This window comes from Mastomys coucha, unplaced genomic scaffold (assembly GCF_008632895.1).
Source record: "Mastomys coucha isolate ucsf_1 unplaced genomic scaffold, UCSF_Mcou_1 pScaffold22, whole genome shotgun sequence".
Taxonomy (NCBI): domain Eukaryota; kingdom Metazoa; phylum Chordata; class Mammalia; order Rodentia; family Muridae; genus Mastomys; species Mastomys coucha.
This window is the reverse complement of record NW_022196905.1, coordinates 232141234-232167931: the sequence shown is the minus strand read 5'-3', so window position 1 is coordinate 232167931 and position 26698 is coordinate 232141234. Positions and strand designations below refer to the sequence as shown.

At 47.1% G+C, this 26698-nt stretch overlaps 3 protein-coding genes across 11 annotated transcripts in view; 1 reads left to right on the top strand and 2 right to left on the bottom strand.

Moving 5' to 3' along the window:
• The window catches only part of Gnao1 (G protein subunit alpha o1), a 158198-nt gene extending 132030 nt beyond the window's left edge, over positions 1–26168 (bottom strand). The window contains exons 1-2 of one of the 3 annotated variants that reach the window (XM_031340888.1): positions 25221–26168; positions 24984–25026 (exon numbers count right to left, since the gene is read on the bottom strand). In XM_031340888.1, the coding sequence (XP_031196748.1) occupies positions 24984–25026; positions 25221–25338 (161 nt within the window). In that variant the 5' untranslated portion in view covers positions 25339–26168. The remainder of the gene's footprint in view (positions 1–24983; positions 25027–25220) is intronic. The other 2 variants (XM_031340887.1, XM_031340889.1) reach the window with 2 other exon arrangements.
• Positions 23030–26698, top strand: part of LOC116069890 — a 17964-nt gene continuing 14295 nt past the window's right edge. Inside the window, exon 1 of one of the 7 annotated variants that reach the window (XM_031340897.1) lies at positions 23030–24910. The gene's annotated coding sequence lies outside the window, so the exon portion shown is untranslated. The other 6 variants (XM_031340893.1, XM_031340898.1, XM_031340896.1 and 3 more) reach the window with 6 other exon arrangements.
• On the bottom strand, positions 25497–26370 carry LOC116069893 (artemin-like). The gene has a single exon (XM_031340900.1). The coding sequence runs from the start codon at positions 26272–26274 to the stop codon at positions 25852–25854; it is 423 nt and encodes a 140-aa protein (XP_031196760.1). The 5' UTR covers positions 26275–26370; the 3' UTR covers positions 25497–25851.

Below are 26698 nucleotides of genomic sequence, written 5' to 3'. Positions count from 1 at the left end.
CCCCCCCCCCCATGAATTTAAGAGAGCTTCCAATTGATGCTGCAGCAAGTCTCTGAAGGCAAGGACATGTCACAGGGGTCTTCCTATTTTTTAGGTTAACTCAGAGGATTAAAGGTGTTGGCATAGGGGCACGTAAGATGGCTCAGCAGGAAAAGGGTTCACTGCCAAGCCTGATGATCTGACTTTTTCCTTGTCAGACTGATATGACAGGGGGAGAGGTCTACCACAGGCTGTCTTCTGTGCACGTGTGCTGTGCACGCAGGCTATGGCCATGCTCAACCACTAAATAAATGCAATAAAAAAACCTTAAAAAATATTTTGCCATGGAAAAACTTATCAAATACAGAAAATAACAAATTTCCAGTTCTAAGGCATAGAAAATGGAGCCAACACACGGAGCAGTTCTGTTCAAACAAGACTTGCTCTGTTTCCCTCTGTTTCTGCCTGGCGAAGAGCCCCTTTCCAGGTCTGGGAGGGAGCCTTGCCTGTGCTGATATTAGCTACATGACTGAGCCCTGGCCCAAGTATTTCACCTGGATGAATTCACTTCCTGCTGAGTGAAGTTCCATGGGGTAGGCACTGGCATCAACCCCATATTACATTTGGGAGATGGGAGAAAGGGGATTAATAGCGGTGGCCAACCTTACCAGCAAGTAAGTAGAAAGGCCTGGGCCAATGTTATCAGGCTGTCCTCTAGTACCCGTGCCCAGAATCCCTGGACTCCAAAGCCCTCTATGCTAAGTTCTCTCACACATCAGTCATCGAGCAGACCTGGAAGTACACAGAGTGGATAGCTTATGTTCTGTGCCTTGGTAAGGCTTTTACATCATTTGGTACCCTCAGCAGCCATGACAGAAGAGGGTCAGAGGCTCATTCAAGGCAGACAGAGTTAGAAACTGAGCCCTCGACTTGCAAAGCCAGCCAAGTAAGTGCTGAAGGACACGATGTGCCATGAACTTCTGTGCTGGGCAGTTCCAGGTTAGCTCTTCTCAGGGACAAGTGTGAAGGCTGAGGGAGCTCATAGGTGGCTACAGGCAAGTGGGTGAGTAGAGAAAACTGAAATGACTGCTCTGCCCTTCTGAGGGCTCAAAACCTTTCCAACCAACACCCTCTCCACCTCCTGAAGAACTGGACTCTTAGGGATTTGTGGACTCAGGAAGGCATTACTTAATTTTGAACAACAACAACAACAAAACCCCATCATTATTAGCTTTTTAATAATTTGATTATTTATATATAATCTATACACATGAATCTAACATGTATAACATGCACAGTTCAATGGGTCTGACAGATGCCTAGCCTGTATCTGCTCGATACCTTGCTCACAATGCCATTTCTTACAGACTTTATGCTCTAAGGAAGACCAGAATGAGGCCTGCAGACCCACCACAGTCTCCTCCTATTACTTAGACCTGCTGGAAATGGCTGAAAGCTCTAAGATCTGCACAGAAAGGGAATGAGGTGCAGCTTTCGGCCTGGAGAGAAGAGAGAGGACAATCAACAACGGGAGCGTCCTCAGCAGGGGAAGGAGTATGCTCTTCCCCCTCCCTGCACATAACAAACACTCAATGAAGAGCTGTGCTCTGATAGGCTCAGTCATTTTTAACCCCCTGGAGACGCAAATGCACAAACTGTATGTCATGTATACAAGCTGAAATTTCACACCAACTTACATTACTATTTTTTTTGATATTTTCTTTATTTACATGTAAATTTCTCCATTCCCAGTTTCCCCTCCAAAAAACAAAGAAACAAACAAAAACAACCAAAACAAACCCCTGTTGCCTCGCACTTCCCCATGCCTGCCACCCTGCCCTCTCCCACTTTCTGGCCCTGGCATTCCCCTACACTGGGGCACAGAACTTTCACAGGGCCGAGCTCCTCTCCTCCTATTGATGATTGAATTTGCAATCCTCTACTATACACGTGCTGCCTGAACAATCAGACCCCCTATATAAGAAAACCAAAGGCAGTATGAACAAGGGCCACTACATTTATATAAATCACCACAAATATTCACTGTATGACACAGACCTATTTGGCTAAAAGGTTGGGGAATATGGATTAGGGTTCTCACCATAAGAAACTTACAGCCTGTATATGCAAGCGAGTTCTGCACATACCACATGTTTGTCGATTAGTAAGCAGCAACAGCCATAGTTATTCATACTTGTGTTCCTAGTCCTGGCTTGAAAACATATTTTTCTGAGACAGGTGATATTGCTCATGCTAGCCTAAAATTTAATGACAATCCTCCTGCCTCAGATTCCTCAGTTCTGGAATTATAAGGCGTCTCTCTCCCTCTCTCTTCCTCTCTCTCTCTCTCTCCCCATTATTTCCTATCATCTTCAAACTTACTTGCTCAAGGTCACAATGCTAGAAGGTAGCACAGACAGGATCAACCCAGGCAAGGCTGACATTGGAGTTGGCACTTCACCATGTGCTGAAACTGCTTCTCTGTAAATAGCTTCTATGCAGAGCTTGCTGCTGGGCTCCTAGTGAACAGGACCATTTGGTACTGTTCTCTGTGCTTCTGCATATACTTATACGTATGCAATGCTGGAATAGATGAGGACATCCTCACTACTGAATAGCACCAGCACATAAAAAAATACCTCTAATTTGGTAGGGCAGGTATCAGATATTAAGCTTCAAGAATGGTGATGCCAGTGTGGGGTTAGTGTGCAGAGGGTTGCCCATGGAGCAGAGGAGACTTGAGCTAATCTTTCTTTGCAGGTCAGATCTGCAGAAGAGGAGAGAGGGAGCGTGCACCTCAGCATCTGCAGCTGCAGAGGCAGGGGTGTGGGCAAATGCCTGGGAAGAGGCATCCTGCAGAGAGGACAGCTTGGGATCAGTGTGGTGGGCTTGACTGTGGTGCATCCTCACAGCCAAGGGAGCTCTAGCCCTGAGTCAACTTAGGAGCGGGGAGATTCGGATAGCATGGGATGTGGCTAAGTCGGACAGCAAGAGGCAGAAACAGCTCTGCCAGAAGACAGCTGAGGGGACTGGGCAGGGGATGGCAGTGGAGAGTCGGAGTCCAGCACAGGTAATGGGAGAGATCAACCAATAAGCAAGTGCTAAGAAGATGAAATGATAAATGTGGCAGCTCCTGGACATAAGGTAGGATTAAGATAGCATCTGTATAGGATGGCAGAGAATTCCAAAGCACTTTCTCATATCCAAGAGTGTAGGAATCCCTCGAACAGCAGGCTTGACACTGGCATTGTTCAAACGCCATTTTCATCTTTGTGCCAATACCTTTAAGTTCACCTAAGCACGGATTACCTATAAAGCCATGATTTTGTTGTGTGAGAGACACAGTAACATACGTGTTCACTTGCAAACTACTCAACCTTTAGGCTGCACTAGGAGAGTCTTGTCCTACAGCTCTGGGTCACCAGGATCTATAGCTAGGTTACGAGCTTGCTTGCTAAGCATGCCCAAGACCAAGCCTACACCTGTGTCAGCATTCTGACTGAGGTCTGGCAGTCAGTCTACTGCAAGTCGCAGTATTTGTGGTCTGGTGATGGTAACAGGGAAAACAAGGGCAGGGCTGGGGCAGGAACCTCCTTTACCAGGAGACCAGCTGGACCAGGCAACCCATGCACTCTTGTACTTATCTCCTACAGACCACCCAGAAAAGCCTGGCCCAGCTAGACTATGTTGATTCAACCCAGTCCATTTATAGTAAGAGTCCTTCCATTCTTCTTTCAGTACTCCTCCTGGGTCAGGATACATACTCCCGCTCCCTCTCTCTCTCAAAGCAGGACTTGCAAGGGTCTAACAGTCTGAATGTCCGAAAGACAAAAAGTCTGTGACAAAGCTTCGTTTCCAACTCCTGTCTGTAGATGAGACACATCACAGATAACCATGACAAGAGCACACATTTTGTAGTTCATTTGTAACTCCAGCTATGCGTGTGTGTATGTGTGATCACATAAGGCCCACCTCTGACTCAGAGCCTATGCACTTCCTATTCTTGCCAGGAGAACACTCTTCCCCTGTGTGTTCTGGAAGATCCCTCCTCTCCACCAAGTCTGTGCTTCAATCCCGTCTTCTCAGTGTGGGCTTACTTGACTGCTGTTAAACACTAATAGCTCCTCTCTTCCCCTTCCTCCTCCCTTCTCTTCATTCTCCATCACAGCATCTATCAGTAGCTAAGATCCTACACATTTCACTTGTTTATTGCCTGCCTCCCCTCATTAAAATGTAAGACAATCCTTAAAGGCAGAGATTTGTGTGCCTCAGTTTCAATACCTAAGACTGTGTTTGGTACAAAGTCAGGTCTCAGGATGCATCTACAAAGCGGAAGACATGAGTTAACAGTGATGTAGGCATAAGGTATTTCTCCAACCAGTTTCATGTGATGGTTGTAACAGCTGGAAACAGCCAAATTCTTATGCTTGCTTTCCTAAAATTGCTAATATGCATCTTGACCCAGCAGCAGCAGTTGGATCGGGCTCAGCTTTTAGCTTTTGCAGGTCGGCAGATGCCATGATGCCAAACCATGGCTAGGGTCCTGGAAATGCCTCTGCCTGTCAGGCAGCCCCACCCAAGGTGAACCCAGGTGTGCCCATACCATTTTATAGAAAGCACCACAGGCACCTGTGTTTGAGAGGCTGCATGCCTACCTTCTTGTTGCTAAGGCCTGCATCTTTTGTACCAAAGGTGCAGCTTGACTGAAGATGCAGCGTTCTGAAAGTTATTTGACCAGCAATTTCTGTGAACTGACTGACAGTCTGCTGGGAGCCAGAAACAATGAGTAACTGTAGACAGTTAGAGAACACGGTGGCAGCAGCTACCCACCACCACAAACATTTATGCAGCCTCTCACCATCGCCACCTCATTTGTATGCAGTCCTGTGTCACAAGCAGGCAGAAATGGAAGAAGAAAAAAGCCCATGCTCTACAGCATAAGCATCCACCTTTTATTTTACCATGCTCACAGGTCCCCCTATTTCTTCTTGTCCTACACACTACCGTGACAAGCCTGGTCATTTAGTTTCCTGAGCCATTATAGATTCAGAGAGTAGCACAGAGAAGAGGGAAAATGGTGGATCTGGAGGAACACTGGAAGCAGCCAGGTATGACAGATGTCAGCAAGTGAAGAGACAGGGAAATTACACAAAGCCTATCAAAGAGGAATTAACTGCACTCACGACCATGTGGGGTGGGGAAGGACAAATAGCTGTATATCAGTTGTCCTCGGGGACGCTGTTTTTTAGCACAAGGCAATAATAAAAAATGACAACTTAAGGCCATTAAGGCAAAGGTTAAATACTGCTACCTTATTCGGCATTCAAGTTATTTTCCAGACACCACAGGACTAATTTCTTTTGTAAATGTCCCTCCTAGTTTCTAGAACTCTCCTGGAATTGATAAACAGAGTAAAAAGAACATTTCCATTCTTTAAACAGTCAGGCCTACCCTCCCAAGCAGTGCTGTGCGGGACTTCCGGCTGGAGGTTCTCTGGTGTTAGGGACCTTCCTCTGCCAAGTAGCTGAGGTCTGCACGCTCACAGTTCAGAGCCAGGCTCAGATCCAGCTTGCCCCTTCCTTTCCTCCATTGTTTAATTCTGCAGTTGCGTAATTTATTGTCACCCTGGGAAGGGCCATGTGTTGCAGAGTAGGAAGCTGTCACCCTGAATAAAGCTCCCCTGGACTGTGTTCAGAGAACCCCAGGATCCTTCAGCAACCCCTGCCCCTGTTTGCAAGCAGCTCTAACATCCACCAGTTGGTAGGGAGGAGCTGAGAATGATACATACGTAAATTCTCTGTAATCCACTGTATAACAAAACAAGGTGGTAAAATCCCAACCACTATTCTGGAACCAAGACTACCCAAGGTAACTCCTAATTTGGTTCCTAGAATCCAATAAGTTGGTAATTGACTTCCTCTGTGGGGAGGGAATATTGTGGAGAGGGCAGGAACTCAAGGCAGGAATTCAACCAAGAGCTGACATTAACCAGGCTGCATCTGTATCTGTAGATACAGTTTTTTTAAGAGGCAGCAGAAGACCTGCCAGTAGCCAAGGAAGGAAGGCCTTGTGAGACAGAAGGAGAAAACAGGAGGCCTGAGGGTTTTACTGAGTGTTCGAACTCCAATATAGATGATATGTAGTCATAGGACACATGTGGCACACACATGGCAGGGCACACAGGCCTCTTCCAGCCCTGGTTCTCCAATCACAAGCCAAGGTACGATCCTGAGTAAGGCCTGGATAACTTCTCTTCAACAAGACCTTTCTCTAGTGAGAGTCAAACTGGCCGTGCCTATTAAGCATCTCAAACCACAGGTGTCCAAAACATGGTACCTTTTCTTCCCCACAGCTGGCTTTCCCAGTCCCTCCTGAAAGTTATTTCTTTGGAAATCAGGAGAAATAAGATCAGATTTGTTCTTGTTCTGCTTCCAGTCACAGGGATTAAGTATTAGAGTTTATACAAAATTTTAGGTTGATGAATACAAAATCAGTACACAAAGTGAATTCTATCTCTACATACCAGAAACAATGAAAAGAAATTTTCTACAAAGTCAAGGAATGAAGACAAGGCACAGGCTAAAAGAAAATATAAAAACCGAATCTGACAAATACTGTTCATCAAACTACACTAATTATTTTATTTTTAAACTGTTTGTGAATGTGTGTGTGTGTGTGTGTGTGTGTGTGTGTGAGAGAGAGAGAGAGAGAGAGAGAGAGAGAGAGAGAGAGAGAGAGAGAGAGAGAGAGAGTTGCAGGTGTGCATCCAGGCCAGAAGAGAGTGTCAGAACTCCTGAAGCTGGAGTTACCTACAACTGGTGCTGGAAACTAAGTTTTGCTCTTCTCTGTACTCTTAACTGCCAAGCCATCTTTCTGGCTCCAAACTGTTCTAATCCTGAAGGTTCAACAATATGAACAGTAACAACTAGCTTTTAAAATGAGCAAAGGACACCTTGCTAGAGGAGACACAGAGATGGCAAATGAGTCAATGGAAAGGTACCCAACATCACGTCATTAGGAGATTAACATTACTGAGAAACCACTACACATAGATCTGAAAATCCACAACACTGACAACACCACAATGCTGGGAAGGACACAGAGCAACAGGAACTCTCATACATTACTGGTGGGGACTTGACGTGTATATGCATACTCACTCTGGAATAATTTAGTGGTAATTGTTTTTTGTTTTTGTTTTTCCAACCTGCACTTGGAAATATACAGTACCTAGTAACTATAAAAATAATCATCAAAATTTGGGAGCAATGAAGACTTCCAACCATGTACATAAAAGCAGAAAAAGCAGAAATCTATGGTGATTCAGATAACAGAATCGTGTTCAGCACTAACAGTCAGTGGACTTTTAAAGCATGAAAAGAGATGAAGGAAACTTAAACAAAGCTGATCTGCAAAGGCCACATTCTCCATGTGCTTACAACTCTATGACTTTCAGGAGAGCAAGCTATGAGAACAGTGACAAGATCAGTGGTTGCCAGGGCTTAGAGAAAGGGGGATTAGTAGTAGAGGGAGCACAGGAAGATTTAGAACAGTGAAAATTCTAGTTATGCTATTACAATGAGACATACATGCCATTACACATTTGTCTACACTCAAGGATGACACCAGGTGCGAACCCACAGGTGAACTATAGCTCCAGGTGACAACATGCTCATGGAGTACAAAGACTCTAGACACTTAAAGACATCAGTTCTAATCAAACAGACTAGAGAATTCAAAGAATCAAAGTCACAAGAAAGTTGTGTGCGTGTATGTGCATGCACACGTTGTATATAAAAATTCTAGCACTTGTACTTAAAGGGCCAATAGCTTGGGCATACAAAAAAGGAACAAAGCAAGAAGATTCACTAAATCAAATATGAGATACTTTATGGTGATGGATTAAGAATAAAATCAGCCAAGAAACTCCTCCTTTTCCCTGTGTATAAACACATCATTCACAGCACAGAGAACTTCACAAAATAGGGACATGAAGAATGGCTTTCTCCATGTTGCTGGAATAAGTGAGCATCCATTTAGGGAGGAACAAAACTGGAACCTTATCATACAGTGCACACAGGAATTTATTACTGGTAAATCAAATAGCTACATAGGAAGGGGAAAAACCTCAAAAGTGTTTTGAAAAGAGTGACAAGAAAGGAGGACAGCACTTCTCACCTTGAAAGAAAAGCTCCTTAACTAGGACACAAAAACCAGTAGCTATAAGAGAAAGGAAACATGCATTAAAATAAGGACATGTCTTTATCACAGATGCACCATCAGCAGAGCGAGAGGACAGCAACAGAACAGAACCAACACAGAACAAAGACAACGACAAGTGCCTACAAACTAACGAGGACATCAGAACCTCGGAACAAGATGCTCAACAAGACAGGAAACAACTGCTCGATAGACATGAAAACTGTTCTGCTTCTAGACCCATCTAGAACACAGGAGGCAGACGCACAGTAAAGACCCACTACCCTGAAAGCTGGCAGAAAAGAAACGTCTGACAATAGGGGTCCCTCCACTAGTCTGATAGAAAACATTACTGTCACAGTGTGCGGAAAGCGCTGCATGCCATGCAGTTAAAATCCCTACCAATTCACATCAGAACCCTTTACAAATGCACATGCTCCAGAACACACACGCGCACACACACACACACACACACACACACACACACACACACACACTCAGTCACATGAATGCATTCAAAGCAGCACTCTTTATAGTCGGTTCAAACTTAAAAATGGCACAGTCATGGCTGGTGTATAACAATAAATACCACACAGCAAAGAAATATGCAATATGTAGTACATTTTCATGAATGTTCACAAATATTTATGGGTACTCCATAAAACATAAAATTAATAATAATAAATGATACAGTATGTTATATAACATTATATAACAATCAAAACGAACAAATCCTGGCTATCTATACCAATTTGGGTAAATATTATAAACATAATATTGAAAATAAAGATCACAAGAAATATCTAGTGGTATAGTTCCAACTATGTCAAACTCAGGCAAAAACTAGACAGTCTAATTAATGGCTTCATACACTGGTGTGAACTCTATAGAAAGAATGGAGACACCTGCCAGAAAAGCCAAGGTCCCAGGGAGGAGGCGGGAGCTATGACTGGGAGGGGACACTTAGAGGCATTCCTGGGTACCAGCAATATCCTGCCTTTTCCCATACTGATAATTACTTAAGCACTGCCTGTCAAAAACATCTGAAAGAGATGTAAACTGCATTTTGTGTATGTTCTGTTTTATGTAACAGTTATATACGTGGGGCTGGCGAGATGGCTTAGGACTTAAGAGTGTGTAATTGCTCTTAACAGAGAGAATCAGGGTTCCGTTCCTAGGATTCACATCAGTGGCTCACAACTGCCTATCACTCCAGCTCCAGGAGGGAGATTCAATGCTCTCTTCTGGACTTCACATATATGAATAATTTAAAAATAAAATGTCTTAAAATACAAAAAGTATTAGAAATATATATTCACTCTTTAATTTTTTAAAAAAAAATATTTTATATGAAGAGAATTTTGCCTGCATTTGTGTCTGTGCACCACTTGTGAGCCTAGTGTCTACCGAGGCCAGAAAACACTGTCAGATCCTCTAGAACAGGAGTTACAGATGGTTGTAAGCCACCATGTGGGTGCTGGGAATCGAATCTGGGTTCTCTGTAAAACCAGCCACTGCTTTAACGCTGAAGCAACCCTACAGCTTCTTAATTAACTTTGCAAGACAGTTTCTTTCCCTTTTTTTGTTATTTATTTTCACTTTATGTGTATAGGTGTTTTGCCTGTATGTGTATTTGCACAGCATGTGAATGCAGTGCCTGCAGAGGCCAGGTCTGGAACTGGAGTTCCAGGAAGTGGTTAGTTTACATGGGTGCTGGAAAAGCAACCACCGAGCCTCTCTGCAGCCCTAAAAGTAGTCTCAATGTTACTCCTTCAGGGAGTCTTCCCCGATGTCTACCCTGGTGGGAGCTACCAGTGAGACTTCCATTTCATGTGCTGGCAGAGCTCACCAACTACAAAAACAGCTCTGCTATAAGGGGCAGACATGCAATTCCTGTCTGCAGTGCTCCGTAATTAATAGTGTGTTTAAGTATCTGAGTTGGTAAAAAGTAGTTAGCTCTGAACTGAGCAACTGGTATTCAGAACACACTAAACTGAGTTAGCTCTGTCATAGCTGGAGACACCCGGAGACCCAAAATGCTGGACCCCACCGTCTATACAGCAGTGGCTACGTACTATTTAGTAACAAGAAACCATTTTGTTACTAAAATAAAGTGATACCAATAGCTATCGTTTCAGGAATTTGAGCTATGTGCTAACTCAGTAGCATCATCTCATTTAATTCTTACAGTGTATTTGCAATGTGTTATTTTTTATCTCTTGCCCATGATTGAGATTCGGAGAAACTGAGTAACCCCCCCCCCCACCCACACACACATACACCACCACACTGATGCTTTGCAAAGGGCAAACTCTATATCACCACAGCTCATGGCTCTGGATGCTGCTGGATGGATTTCTCTTCGCCTTGATTTCTACATCTGTAAAATGGGAATACTGTGACATGTGTATCTATGCTCTCTGCTCAGCTAGACTAGACATGGCTCAAAGGGCTGAGGAACTTGAAGGTGGCCCTTGGATGTAAGGGCACTGATGTGGTAAGCACGTCCTGTGGGCCTGCCCCATGAGGCAGATGGCTTCTATCCACTCGAGCTTATACAACAGTTGTAAAGGAAAGCTGTGTAAACAGGAAGACTAGGAACACACATCAATAAACCGATGTGAGGAAGTTCCCAGGAATAGCATGCAATACAGTCTAAGCTGTAAGAAGGCATGGATGAAGGAACGGCCCATCTGCCTGGTGGCCTCTCCCTCCAGGCCTCTGTCACCATCCTCCACACGGCATATATGACAATTTTGCTCAAGCTTACTATAGTGCCCTTTAAATTTAAGTTGTAGTTTAAAATGATTCTTTGACAGTTTCATCCATTTATATAACACCTCCTTGTCATATTTACCTTCCATGTTCTCTTATCCCCTTTTTCCTTATCCCCACTTCTGAGACAGTCTCTCTACAACCCAGGCAGGCCTCGAACTGGCCATCTTCCTGATTCAACTTTCTGAGTTCAGGGATTACAGGTATGACCTATATACACACCTATATATATACTCCTGGCATCCTGTATATTTTACTAGACAGGTTTATTGAATATATTAACCCAGAGTAAATCTACCCTTTTGAAACAATACACAGCTGTATAACTAGGAGCACAGTTAAGACATGGACTGCTTTCTCCCCCCACAGGGCTCCCTGTGTGCCTTGATAGTCTGTCCACTCTTCCCCACAGCCCGCATCTCAGTCCCTTGAAACCAAAATGCTGCAACTTCTGTCTTCCTGGTTTTGTCTTTTCTTGAATATAGAAGAGGGATCTTTTAGACTTTTACATTTAATTTTTACACTTATCCTCCTCCTCTTATGTGTGTGTGTGTGGTTTGTATATGAGTGTGTGTGCATGTGTATGTGTGTATAGTGTAGTATATGTATGTGTGTGTAGTGCTGCAGGTACTTTTAGCCACTGAGCCATCTCACCAGCCCTATGGGGATCTTTTAAATATACAGTCACATCTCTCATGGCATTCATAATGAGACCCAGGTTCTACTGCACAGCTACCAGGCCCATATGCTGCCCTGTCAGCCTCTTTAGTTTTATCAGGTCTCACTCCTCCATCCCAGTGGTCCAGCCTCAATAATTTAGCTTCTGCTGATTCCTGCCTCAGTGCCTTTGCATTCCAGCTTGCTTTCTTATCCCTTCTCTCCCTAACAATCCCCCATTATTTAATCCCAATTTCCTCCATGGAGACACACACCTCTCTGTGAAATAACCTAATTTTCCTTATTTATTTACCGTGTCCCTTCCCTAACACTGTCACATCCGGACGACAGCAATTTGTCCATCCTATTGAACTCTATTCTTGGAAGGGAAGAAAGTGCCCAAAAGCAGCTGGTCCTCCACTGATATTTGTAAAGTAAACACCCATGTGTCAATGGCAGAGTAGTGAGGTCCATTGATGGCTACAGGTCTAACGAAACATCCAAAGAAGAAACGGCCATATAGCCTCACATGGGGCGGGGGGCAGGGAGACGGAGGCAGGCAGTGCAGAACGGATGGCTCTGTCATTCCACCACCTGTCCCCAGATGCCTCCCACTGGTGGGGCTGGTGGTCTGTGGGGGAATGCAGAGACGTATCAGTAGCCTCCTGCCTCTGCCCACCAGTGCCTTCAGGCTAGTCTACCTCCTAAGATATGGGTTCCCAGGCTTGTTTATACCTGCCCTGGTTGGAGCTCCCAACACAGCCATGTCAGGCTGACAAGCCTACATCCTCTCCATGTAAATTCACTCAGGGACTCCAGAAGTTGTCTTGCCTTTGTCTTCTAGTCAGCACCTGGTCCTTCTGGCAAGCCTGACAATGGGACACACATCTCTACATCCTCAGGGGAGAAAACATGTGGACCAACAGGTGTGTGTGTCCACAACTCCCTGACATCCCAGTTTCTTTCTCCCTTAGCACTAGGGACTTGAAAGGTTAATTTTGCTATATTTGTTATGTCAGCTGGAAACGGCCATGGGAGGAAGAGGGAACCCCTTACCGGAGAGCATCTGTTTTGCTGAATAGCAGGATTCAAATTCTGATCTTTAGACTGAGCCAGAAACTTAACAGATCAGTCCAGGTTCCAAATGTTACATGCAGAATGCTGAGACCTTGTCGAACTAGGGTACTTGCCAGGGCCACAGGGATTTGAAGTTTTTTGACTCTTAGTCTAGATTTCTTTCTGCCACTGAGATTTTCTTCAGTTTGGCTCCTGTCCCTTTCCTCCACTGAAACTGCTCTTTCAGAGGTCACTAGCTTGAGTCACAGAACACTGTAGCCTTTCCTCGTTTCTCATGTCTTCCAGATGCCCATTCCCTCTCTGTCACTCTCAGCTTCCTCCAGGGCTTCTGACCTCTCCACCCCGTTGCTAGGTGGAGCTTCCCATAGGGACCCATGCAGGTGCCCTGGCTCACGTCGACCTTGTGGATTCCTTTTGTCCATAGTACCCCAGGGAATGACATGTACTCCCAAGATTCTACCAGGAAGGTAGCTGAGCCCCATTCTTCTAGACCAGACCCCTTCTCTAAGCTAAAGAAGTTCCTCCAAAACACACTGGTCAGCATTTCCAGAAACTGACTCTAAGGCGCCCAAGACACCAGCTCGTGGTTGGACCTGGTTCCTCTCCTGAGCCATGCGTCTTCCTGCTACTCTGCTTTCCAACCTGCTGGCTTGGTATAAGCTCCACCACAGACTCACAGCAGAAGGATGCTCTCAGCCTAAGTCCCACCAGAAACTAGTCTGCCTGCAAGAATCTCTTCCCTTTACCTCCGTACCTAATGATCAGGAGAACTTACAAGCCAGTCTTATTCCTCCTTTCCAATCACTTGTCATACTCCCTGAAGTCCCCAACCTTGTCAGAGGCAAAACTGTCTACCACTCCTCTGCATGAGGGCCCCACCTGTGCCCAGGTCCTGATTTTATGCTTTACCTAGTACGCTTCCTTAGGCCTTTTTGCAAACTCTTCCCCTTCTGTGGGATGATTACGGCTATAAGGGACAGAATCCCATGTCAACACTGAGATAGGGCTCGGAGCATAGCTCAGTGGTAGAAGTACTTGCACAGTAGGGTGTGAAAGGCCCTGAGTTTAGTCCTCAGCACTACATCAAATCAACAGCAAAAAACTAGTTGTCAAGTCACTTAGAAGAAAAGGCAGGATCTGATTGGCTCTCTCAACTTCCTAGATTGCAGCAGGACCATCAGATGTCTCTCCTCCCCATTCCCTGTCTCCCAAACTCTCAAAGCCTCTGTCTGTCTCACACTAAGCAAGATCTCTGTAGGGGACAACAGAGATGTGCAAACCTGGCCTCAGACAGCTCCATGTTTCCACCCTCTTTGCTCATCACTCGGTACAACTGACCAGCTTCTTTTTCATACAAATCCCAGAGAAAGGCCTGGCTAATGTCACATGCCCACCCCAAGGGTCACTACCCATGGGAAAGCCTGAATCTTGTGCCCACTTCTATATCTGAGCAGCAATGACAACCAGTTCCACTACTGGCCTGCAGCCAGTAAGAGGAATCTACTGAGCTTTCTTTTTTCCAATCAGCCCCATCCCAATTCAACCCAGTCTCCTACCCAAATTAAACCTGCCACTGCTGCCTCTCACCACCTTCATATATCTGGTTATATCTCCTGTGATGGATCCAGTTCTCTGAGAGTAGGAACTGGAGCCTTCTGCAATCAGCCCAAGATCTGTTCCAAAGGTGTGACTCAAAAAAACAAAACAAAACAATATGTTACTACTATGTTCACATGGAGACTGCCTGATGTCCTGTAGACGTGCCTTGTTACCACTGAATCTCTAAGCGCATAAAGCCATACCTAGCATGTAACAGGAAGTAGGTAAGTACTGGATATATGAATGGCTAAGTGGTCTGAATAGAATAAAGGAGACAAGTCCTTGGAGTTCCAGTAAGCAAGCACAGCTTTCTTTCCCACTTCAGAGAGGAAAAGAAATGGGAAGGTGGAGGTATCCCCTTCCCCCTTCTCCTCCACTTGCTCTCAGTTCTTAAGGGTCCATCAGAAGCAGGAAACATGGTGTGGCCCCATTCAGTACAAGCTGTGCATCCTCAGGAACTGGGGGTGGGGGTGGGGCCTGCTCCTTCCCTCATCCTCTCCTTTCCGTGCCTTTAATTTCTGTGTCCATTGAGCCTCCACACCACAAATTGAGCTTTGCAAGGAACCTAAGCCATCCCATGTTAGCCAAGAGAACACTACAAATCAGGTTGTCCTCAGCCCCTACCCCTCTGCCTCACACCTCACCTTAGTCTCCTCCCTTCCAAGGCGGAAGCATGAGATAAGCAGGTCTCCATTCATGACCCTACCACTTTCCTCAGACCACACACTGAACCCCTACTACAGTTTGGCTCTTTTCCCACCACACCACCGAGAATGTTCTTGTTCAAATCACCAACTTGCCACACTTTATGGACACTTGGTAGCCTTCATTGTCTCCGACACTGGTAGTATCTCATCCTCAGTGGCCCCTGCCTTTATTTTCATGATGTTGTTCTGCCTTGGGGTCCCTCTTCCTTTCCATCTCAGGCCGTTCTTTTGAAGTTCTTATTCTGGGAGCTCTCTGTGAGTATGTGTGCATGGCTTTCTGCCCAGCCCACTTGGCCTGCTGAGGTAATCAACTTCCATAGCACTCACTGCCCAAACTGCCATCTTTCTCACCCTACACCTTCCTTCTTTCTTCCTCTTAGCTAAGGGAATAAGCATCCATTAGAGACCCCAACCAGGAATCCTGGACACATTCATGTCAATACTGTCAACAATTAATTTCTTTCTCAATCGATCTTTCAATCAATCTTCAGGCAAGTTTAATCACCTCACTGCCCAAATATGCCTTCTTCCTGCTCCCTCCCTCTCTCCCTGCTCCCCCTCCCCCATCTGCCCCACCCAGCTGCCTTAACTTAGTTCCAAATGGCTTCCCACCTGGATTGTACAAGTGACTTTCCATCTGCTCTCCCTGACTTGAATGCTCTGACCCTGCCACCTATTTCCTTTTGGTGGTAGTTTGGTATCTTTAGAATAAAGTCAATTTGCTAGCACAGCACATTAGATCTTTCCTGATCTGGTGTCCACCTCACCTCTCCTCCCTTGTTTTGTAACATTTTTTTCACACATTGCCCCAATCAGAGAGAGAATTACCCACATCCCCAGTATCTTCTGGGTGACATATCCAGCCTGTACATTCTGTCCTCTGCTGGCTTTCCCTTTTTCCACCTGGCTAACTACCACTTGTTCTGAAGTTTTGTCCCACAGCCATTTTACTCAGTTGACTTCCCTGACCTCCCCATCTGAGAAGCCACCCCGTTTTCACGTAACACACTGCACATACAGACATAAAACCCTCTATTGAGGAAGCTCTGGGTTTCTCAAGACTAGGGGACTAAGTAAGACTTTCCTCTCTATGTGCACGACATCCTGGCCTCATGCTTGTGGATGAGTTTGTGGCTGTATCTCTTTCCTGTCTCCCCCCATGGTCTTCACTAAGCCACCTCCATGAGTCAAAGCCAATGCTTTCAGAAGCAGTTTCCCTCTGCTGCCAAGGGAGCATGGCTCATATCTCAAAGACAGGGATAGAAAAGACAGGAGCTATCGGGGTGGTTGCTAGGGAAAACTACTGCTGGTGTCCAAATCAACATGATACATGGGGACTACCAGCACTACTACATTCAGAAGAATAGCAGTACTACTGGGCCTGTGCTAGTCTCTCAGTCACCAACCTTGGCCAAAATTGGTGACATCCAATTTATAGATGGATTTCACACCCCAGATTCCAGTTCTCCATTGTCCATACTGGCGGTAGTCACCAATTAAGAACTATTGTGGTGTTGCAATGGAAGAGACAGGCTTGGAATTAGACAAATCATTGTCTGAATGAGACTGCCACTAACTTAGTAACTTGTATGACCTTGGGCAAACTATTTAATGTCTCTGATCCTTGCCTCTTATCTGTAGAACGGAAATGCTATTTCCTCATGAGTTGTTGTGAAACCACAAATGAAGATAACGGATTGAACATCCATAGCCACTAAAAGTGTTCAATATTATTCTGACTTATGCAAACCAATGAGGCATATTCATTCCTATGCACCTTATTTCTTTTTGTTCTTTTCTTCAGTCAGTATTCTGTGAGTAGTTTCTTCGCATCAGTTTTCTAGTGCCTGTGAGAATAAGGAATCAAGAAGGGACACCCAGACTACTAAGGAACAAACACATTAACATCTAATTAATTTACAATTCATGTTATGCACTGGGTGGGGGTCAAAGATGACCTGGGCCACTTTACAGCACAGGGAAGGTATGCTTATAAGTAACATTCTTTCTCCTGTTCCTCCTCTCTTTCATCCTTTTCTTTTGAGACAGAATCCTTCTCTATAGCTCTAAACATTCCTATGGAAACTGAGCTGATCCCACGAAGTGGTCCTTGTGTTTCTCTGAGCTTATAAGTGTATGTCATCTCTCCTGACTTACAGGTAACAAGCTTCTATAGAAAACCTACCTGTGATCTAAGACAAACCTAGAATTCAGGGTAAATCCTTGGCCATGGAGTTTTATTCTTGTATGTCACCTTCCAGTTGCCATTTTGCTTGCTTCTCAGACAGTTTACAAAGCAAGGGGCAAATTCTATTAGTCTTGCAGAATTTTATTTTACCTTAATTTTTTTGTGCTATGAAAAGCACACTATTTTCCTCTTCTCGATGAAGACTATCAGAGCTAAAGGCAGCTCAGCAGATGAAAACTGTGGTGCCAGATACTCCCACCCTCCCTCCTGTGTTTCCAGCTCCCAAGTTTCTCTTCACATTTACTGGTACCTTAGAGCTAGAAAAGACACTAGAGGAATTTCACAGTGGAAGCCATCCAACAGGTAAGAGACAAACCACCCAGGGCCAAGAAAGGCTAAATAGTCTGCCCAGAGTCAACCAGTGAATGAGCAAAGATGACAAGATATTTCCCTATCCTGATTTTCTGGCCCTTTGGAATCCAAACCCAGACTTGTTCCTGTACATGCAGCCATCCATGGTGAATGGCAGGGTTGTCTCTGTCCATTTTTGAACATCCTAGAAGCTACAAACCACTTCTCTCTGGTTCTTTCTTCTACCAGTGACATCATGTTTCACGCTAGCAGGACTTTTTGGTTTCGGAACCATTTCTCCATGAAAAGTTTGGCTAGACATATTTTTGTCAAAATGCTTCTCAGTACTATGACTTTGCTGGCTGGCAGGGTTTATGGTCTAGATTCTATTGTATAGTTATATCACCTGTAAAAGAACTTTCATGGGTAGCTCATACACTCTCAGGATAGAACCATAATTCAGCTTTTATGTGTAGTATTGCAAGATGCTAAGGAGTGGGGGAGGGGGAAAAGGGAGAGGAGAAAAGAGAGTCAGACTGAGGGCAAAAGAGAGAGAGTGAGAGAGGGGGAGAGAGGGAGGGAGGGAAAAGGGAGGGAGAGAAGGAGGGAAGGAGAGAGAGAGAGAGAGAGAGAGAGAGAGAGAGAGAGAGAGAGAGAGAGAGAGAGATTGGGCTTATACTCTCAGTTTCATAGCCCATTAAGGGACTTGAGCACACCTGGTTCAACTCTTTCAAGAAACTGCTCTCACAAGCAGGTGCAGGGGTGCCGGTCTGTACCCCAGGTTCGGTGCTCTTTTCCACTCTGTAACATCACCCCAGTCTCTTGGGCTGAAGCAGCTGCACCATCAAAAATGTCACATCAGTTATGACGACATGATTTGTTATATAACTGGTGCTGCAGAGTAGGCAAGGGGAAGAGGCCATGAGCAGAGTGTGAACCACTGTCCCTCTTCTAGGGTTCAGAGGTCATCCAAATCCATACTTCCAAGAGAACTGCATAGGGGAAATAAATGCCCACTTATCAAACGAAAGAAAATGGAACTAACCTTTGTATATTGACTTTTATGTTCCTGGCACGGTCTATTTCCTACGTTAACTCATTGCATTCTTGCACCAACTTTAAATAAATAGTTGTTTAGATTACCAGCCCTGTCTCATAGGCAAGTAAGCAGAGACACCAAGAGGTAAGTAACTAATCTCACAGATCTGGTGGCAGACTTGAGATTCTAAGGTCAGCAGCCTGGATGCAGAATGATGTTTTTTTTTTTTTGTTTTTTTTTTGTTTTTTTTTTTGTTTTTTTTTTTCCGAGACAGGGTTTCTCTGCGTAACCCTGGCTGTCCTGGAACTCCCTCTGTAGACCAGGCTGGTCTCGAACTCAGAAATCCGCCTGCCTCTGCCTCCCAAGTGCTGGGATTAAAGGCGTGCACCACCACTGCCCAGCCAGAATGATGTTCTTAACATCTCTCTATTGCAGAGAAACCTGCTAACCAGCTTCTCTAAATGGGAAGCCGTCCATCTCCCTGGGCAGTCAGGCCACCACTGTTTCTTCTCTCGCCCCCTCTACTAACTGCTGACTGCTCAACAGTGTCCTTTCTCCCAGGGCTAGGTGGCATAATAAGAAAGGTGTGATAAGATGCACATGGGATAGAAGTTTAAACAGATTCCTGGAATATAGTTCATCTGAGCACCTTTAGGCCTTCTGTAATGCAGTCAACAAACACGCACCTGATTTTAAGCCCATGCAGTTATGTGCATAACAGGCATACATACATATATACTAATTTATTTAGAGCTAAAAGTTGTTCTTTGCTAGTGTCAGTTTGGGTGGGGGGGGGTAACCCTTCCCTAATGTTTTTCAGCCTGGAACCATATCCTATCATGGGCTTACCAGCTGCCTTTCAGATTAAGATGGACTCCAGAGATTCTCAACCTGTGGTTTTGACCCCTTTGGCAATCCTCTATTTTTAAAAGTATTGACATTATGATTTATGACAGTAGCAAAATTACAGTTAAGTAGCAGTGAAAATAATTTTATGGTTGGGGGGGTCACCTCAACATGAAGAACTGTATTAAAGGGTCGCAACATTAAGAAGATTGAGAACCACTGGTCTAACTGAACACATCCTGGCATACAGGGAAATCAAGTGCCTGCACCTACATGAATGCATTCACATGAGCACATGTCAGAAAAGCAGGCCCTATTCTGTTCAGAGCTCTAGAGTTAATTGACATACTTACTGTAGGATAAGCAACAGAAAACCACTAGTGATCTTGGCCTAACTCTGGAGAATCTAGGTGCTCCGGGCATTAAAAGAAGCAAGCCAGCACCTGAGCACCAATCCCGAGCATGGGGGAAGAAATGCTGGATTCCTATTCTGCCTTGTCAGTCTGCAAAAAAATCCTTCCCCTACTTAATCCAGTGACCCCAGGCTTTCCTCAGGCATGCAGGTTCCATCTCAGAATCCACTGAGGTTCAAGAATTGCACAGCCAATTCTTGATGAGATCTGGTGGACTGCTGGTTGCTCTCCTGGCAAGAAGGTCTGCTGGTATTCACAGCTCAGTGAACAGCAAGGAGGGAGAGAGCACCATCCATCAGTGAGGGAGGACTCCTCTGCTGCTACTGGATCTGACATTCTGTTCGCACTCACACTGTCTCCGGTGAGCAAGGTACATCTACTTGAATAAATATGGAGACAGAAGTGGGGAGGGAGGGCAGACAACAAAGTGACTGCAGAAACAACAAGCCCACCATATTGAAGAGCAGCTCTCAGTGGACTGCTACTGTCACTGAGAGACTTTTGGGCAAGGGTAGGAAATGCCCTTTCAGATGGCTGTATTTTTCACAAAGTAATGGTTGCAAGTTGTCACCTCCCCCTCTGTTAATGCCTGTCACTCACTAGGTGCTGAAAGCACCGCAGGCTTGAAGCCAACCAAATGGTCTTGACACCCAGTTATAAAGTCAAGGTCAGCTGGGAGGAGGAAACCACCATCTTTTTGGCAGACAATGACCTTTCAAAACCACCACCTTCCCTAGCAGAGTGGTATACTAAGCCTCCATTGTAAGGGCTGGGTGTTTGTGTGAATAGCGATAGCTTCAATAGGCAAATCCTTAAATTTCTTTTAAAAATTGTACTCTGAAAATGTATGTTCCATTTCATTCTGCCTATACAGGTGAAGTCTACTAGGTAGCAAGCCAAGTCTTTTTGCAAGCTTTAAATTCTACTTACTAAAAAACAAAACAAAGCAAAAACCTAATGCTCTAGAGAATGTGCGGTAAGTACCCCAGCAAACGTAGCACCTTGAGTGAAGGCAAACTGTAATGTTCAGAACAACTCCAGGGTCATTCTACAGTGGCATGTCCCAGCTTCTGTCACCCAGTGATCAGATCAGGGAGGTCAGATAAAGTGACACTCTATTGATTCTATGCATCATAAAATATAATTCGAAGACGTTTCTTTGCAAGAGTTCAGAAAGCCAATAAAATTTATACTCTCCTTAAAATTTTTATTAGTCCGTGTAAAAGCATCACTAATTATTGAAAAGAAAATGATGAGGTTATATCCCAGGTGAGGTCACAGACCCCAGAACACAAGCAAAGTCCTTTAAAGTGCCATGCAGAGAAAAGGAGCCACCCTTACTCACAGGCCATGAGAAACTATACTTGCACTATTTCAACCATCACTGTTCATGTCTCAGAACTTAAATGTTTTGTATTGCATGACAGAGACCTTCCAAACATTAATTCAAAGTCACAAACACAAATGGGAGAGCGAGCGAGAGAGAGACAGAGAGAGAGAGAGAAAGAGAGAGAGAGAGAATATGAAGGTAAAAGCAGCACCAGGTCAGTGGATAAAGGCACTTTGTCATGAGGCTGGCAATTTGAGTTTGATCTCTGAACCCATGCAAAGGTAGAAGGAAAGAACAGAGTCCATGAACTTTCCCTCTACACACACACACACACACACACACACACACACACACACACTCACAAATTATAAAAGATTTTAAAGATGGCAATTAGGCTTCTGAAAATGATGCAAACTTCCCCAAATGTATTATATTGAGTAGAAAAATTCCAAAGGTGTCTCTCTGTAATGGTCCTAGGTTGATGAGGGTAATAACGCTCTGTTCTAAGCAGCATCTCTGTCTGCCAGTCTCTAAGGGCTGCATCTCAGCTGCTACGGACACATATTCTGATAGCTCCTTGTACTCAACACACCACAACCTGGATGAGGACACAAGCTGACTGAAGCAGCTCCTTGCTTTCTGAAAATGCTGCTGACAAAGGATCTGATAACATGCGAATATCAATATTCTTCCTCTCAACCAAAAGGACTCTGCTTACTAGGTCCAATCCCCACTAGAAATCCCTGGCTCCTCACAGGGTGGGTGTCACCTACAGCAGACTCTGTAACCATCTAATTTCATCTGCCTAGGTGAAATAACACAGCATCTGAATTAACTTACACATATGGCCTGACAGGCTCCTCACCAATCATATTGCACAGGGAAACAGGAAATTGCTTTCTGCAAATGCTACCGAGGTTTTCTGGCCTGGCCCCACCCAGAAAGTACAATCTTCCCTGGCTACAAATGACTCTCACTCGAATGGTGATCTCAAAACCCATCTCTGGAGGTGAGGACTCCAAAGAATCTGTCACCGGGATACAATGACACCAACCTCACATTTTGTGGTTAATAAAACAAGTCCTGCATCCAGCTTGGCAAGAGGCCCTGCTCTGACTTATTTCAAGCCCAGCTCATAGGAAAAACTGCCATTCATGAATGCTTCAGGAGGGCAGGTCAGCTGGGTCTTTTGTGGCAAAACTGGTGTGCTCACCAGTTTTCTGGTGGACTTTCTGATCAAATCTAGCCGATTTCCTAAAGAGATTTGGCACATTTTGCTCTTAAAGGGAAACAAACAAACAAACAAAAATCAATTACAAAAACTCAGTTCGGATAGGCAGTTTTCACAGAAAAGGTGCTTGTGGGACTAGAAAAAGGAAGAAATGCAGGGAAAGAGGAAAATGTTCTCATTCTGATTTACTCGAATCAAACATCGGACACTTCAACACATCTTCCTCAGTACAATCCAATATAAGTAAGGCACACAAGACTTTCCTCAGAATGTCTCCTCAGTCTCCCTTTAAGATTTCGTGCCCCAGGACTTAATCGGGAATTTCCATTCTAAAGTGGCACACCGATCTCCTCAGAGAGCTAAGCTTTCTTTGAATAAAAAAAGGCAGTTACCCTTTTGGGGACTCAATACGTATTTTTAAACCTCTTATTAAATCAACCTAATTTATGAGGCATGTTCAGAAAGAGCAGGTAGCAAGCTACTTTAGTGGATGCAAAGTTTCTTTGCCATCCCCTCCCACACCCCCAATTTCATCTCCTTTGCCCTCCCCTCGCCGAGGGTTTCCGAATGCCTTCGGGGCCTTTCCGAAGCCGCCGAAGCCGCTCGGCCCTCTCCGCTTGGACCCCGACTGTGCTCCGAACGCTGTCGAGATCCTCCGAGCCCCGCGCCCAGGCCAGGCCGAGCGGAGCCGAGCACCGCCGAGCTCAACCCCATCGACTTTTCCAGCCTCGGCTGGGCGCTGTCCACCACTTGCAACGCCTGAAACCTCACCCCAGCTTAGGAGGCTTCTACCGGACTCCCAGCCTGCCACAGCAGATTACAGACTTGTTAAGTTTTGAAACCTGCCCCTAAGGAGAAAGAGGTGGCGCGGTTTGAATTTCCCGACACGCGAGGGCTCCAGGCAGATGCAACATGCACCTTGTTGCAAAGAGCAATTCCCCAGGCCCCGCCTCCCCATCCATTTGGTCTGCACAAGCCCCAGAGAAACCAAACCCCAGGCCAAATTACTGGTGGCTCAGAAGGGTGAGGCTAGCCGAAGGGGCCTGTGAGAAGAAAGCCCCCGGGAGCTCTCGAACGCAAATAAGAACATGCCAAGCAGATGGGAGAAACTGTCTCCTAGTCGCTGCTCTCTACCATCATGGCGCCGCCTGGAACTCGCTTGTCATGCCTGTTACACATGCAAGATTTTTTTTTTCTTCTTGGTTTTGAAACCGCAAGTGCGATTTGTCTCCCACCCACCTTCCCTCGAAAGGGGTTTTTATTTTCCATTGTTTTCCTACGGGATGCAATTACTTCGGCTATTCTGTCAAGTTGAAAAATAATCATTTTTGTTTACTGCACAGCAACCTCTAATTAGGAGCTGTGTGTGCACGAAGGTGTCACAGCAAAGCGACATGGAACCCTCGCTAAACGGTCCTAACGAACTCCTCCGTCCCGAACTGACAGGCCAACGGAAACAGGGCCAGGAGGCCCGGAAGGCACGCACCCGTTCCCTGCCGGCCACCCCTCCCCAGGCAAAGCTGCCTGGAGGCTCACTGGGACCGTGGAGTGGATGGGGCAAGAAGCAAGCCAGAGAGGAGGAAGGATGGGCGAGGCTCCTTATTGGGGAAATGTGGAAAGGAAGGAATATCCCATTTTGTTTTAATTTTCAACCATCACTCAAATCCACCTCCAGTTAATTAGGAGGGGAAACTGATATCTAAGGCAGAAAGGGGGCGGTGGCAAGTAGGGCCTGAAATCCGCATTGAAGGTAGAATACAGGGAACTTGGCCTAAGCAGAGTGTAAATGTAACGATAAAGGCTACCCAGTGACAGGAACCTGCGGGTATCAGAAGACCAAAGGCTGGCAGGGCCAGAGAGGAGGGGCTGGAGGGCAGATGAGACTTGCTTTCATTCAGCCCCACAGCCAGTCTCCCCCTTCCACTTCTGCCTTCCATAAGGCTGTGTCTGTCACATCCGCTTGGAAACCCACCCTTTCTCCCTAGTGCACGCCCCCTCCCCTAACCCTTGCTCGCTTTTGGGCGGGGGGGGGTGCGGGGGGGAGAGGGTCTAAGCCACAGCCACCAGGAATTCAGCACCAAACTCCTGAACAGCAAACACTTGATCCTCCACCCCAATCTGATAGGGCTTGGTCCCCTCCATGTTTTAGTCAAGTTCAAAATCACTGCCTCAAGAGAAGCAGGGGGGAGTGGGATTCGAGGGGTGGGGTGGAGGAGGAAGAGGAGGAGGAGGAGGGGAAAAGAATGAGGCAGAGATAGAAATGGAGGCAGCGAAACACGAAATACTCCAAGAGCGAGAGTTATGATCCTAAGCACGCCAATAGTGTGATGTTCTGATCAATATGGCGGACACTGTCATTCATACAACTAGAGGAGCTCCCCTTCCCTCCCCCAAAACACCGACCCCAGGAGTTGGGGTGAGGGAACCCAGAACCAACGTAGGGAGTGGGGGAGGGGAGGCAAAACCGGGTCTCTTCTGTGTGTGCACGAATTAAAAACCAGGCCTGGAGAGCAATATGGGTGAGCAAGATAAAAAACAAGATATAAAATTATTCTTAATAAAAGTACAAATCCCAGTGCCATAGGGACTTACTTCATCTGCTTCACAATGGTGCTTTTTCCTGATTCTCCAGCCCCTGTTGGGACACAGAGGGGGGGAACTGGTGAGTGTCAGCTCATAGAAATGGGAAGGGGGCTTCAAGGCATGCACGGGGTGGGCGCTCCTGGGCACATGGTGGTGCCAACTCAGGGACCAGGTCTCCCGGGGCGTAAGTCGGGTAGGGAGCTGTGGCTGGGGTCGAGGGGCGGGGGTGGCTACCGAGGTCCTTACCCAGCAGGAGTAATTTCACGTCTTTGGCGGCGCTGATGCCATCTTCTTTGAGGTTTTTCTCAATCGCCTTGCTCCGCTCGAGGGCGGCTCTCTCCTCTGCGCTCAGAGTACATCCCATGGTGGCCCCTTCCCTGCCACAGCCCGCACGACTCGGCTGGCACGACTCCCCGGGTCGGCGCGCCCCCCACCCCCCCACAGAGCAGAGCCTGGGCTCAAAGGGGAGAAAATCACGATATCCTCTCCTTGGCTGGGAACAAAATTGTCGAAAGACCAGAATTCCCCAAAAGGACAGCCTTTATCAAGATTCCAGCGGCGAAGATTAGAGGCGGCTGGCTGGGGTCTGGGGGTGTCGAGGTGAGGGTGGCCGGGGTCTGGGGCTCCGGAGTCGAGAGAGGAGGCGCCCGCGGGCCCGGGAGGCGCGGGTTGCAGGCACCGAAGCTAGTGCACGACCCAAAATAAATAAAATAGGAGTCGAGGCTGGATCCGCAGCCGGAGCCGGCGGAGGGTGGGGTGGGGGGCAGGGTGGGTCCTTCTGCCGCGGCTGCCGGAGGCGGAGGAGGAGGAGGCGGAGGCGGAGAAGGTGGAGGCGGCGGCGGCGCGGGGTGTGGAGGGAGTGAGTTAGGGGGTGCCGCTAGTGCATGTGCATCGCCGCTCCTCGGCCGTCGGTGCGTCCGCGGCGCCTTCTCCGACCCCCGCGCGCGGGGCAAGGCTGGGCAGAGGGCCGGGCCGGGGGTGGGGGTTGGGGGTGCAGATCTCTAGCGGGAGGCGGCGTCGCCGGGGCCCAGAACTCGCATCGCTCGGCGGAGCGGCCAGGAGACGGGGAGAGCGCGAGGGAGCCGCGGCCAGCGGGGAGCGCGAGAAGAGGCGGGCAGGGAGGGCAGGGCACGCGCGCGCGCCGGGCGGGCGGGCGGGCGGGGAGGGAGGGGGAGGCGAGGAGAGCGCAGCGCGCGAGTGCGCCTGGTCCTGCGCAGCGCTCCGCCAGCCGCCCGCTGACGTCAGCAGGGCGCGCGCTCTCGGGCCCCCGGGGGACGGCGCGGGCGGGGGCGGCGCGCATGCCCGCGGGACGCGTCAGCCAGCGGGCGCTAGCGCTCGAGCCCGCGCGCGAGGCACCGCCCACTCTCGGGTCCCCTCCCCCGCGGCTCCGGGAGCGTGCGGGGCTGGGGAGGGCGGGGCCTGGGGCCGGGCGCGCGACTGCGCCCCACCCCGCCCCACCCCGGCCGGTCCGGCGCACCCGGCCCGCCTCCTGTCAACCCCAGCGCGGCGGTCAGGTGGCCCCCAGATTTCCCGTCCCTCGGGCTCTGCGTCGCTTCTCCGGCAGATCGCCTTTCCGATTGTTCTCCTGCGCGGCTGGAGGTGTTAGCCCCTAGGCGAGCTAGGGTGCCCCAGCAGACGTGGGGAGGTAGTGGGTCCGGATAAACCCGCGCTCTCCATAATAACGCGCTGGGGCTCAGTGGCGGATTTGGGTCTGCATTTATTGA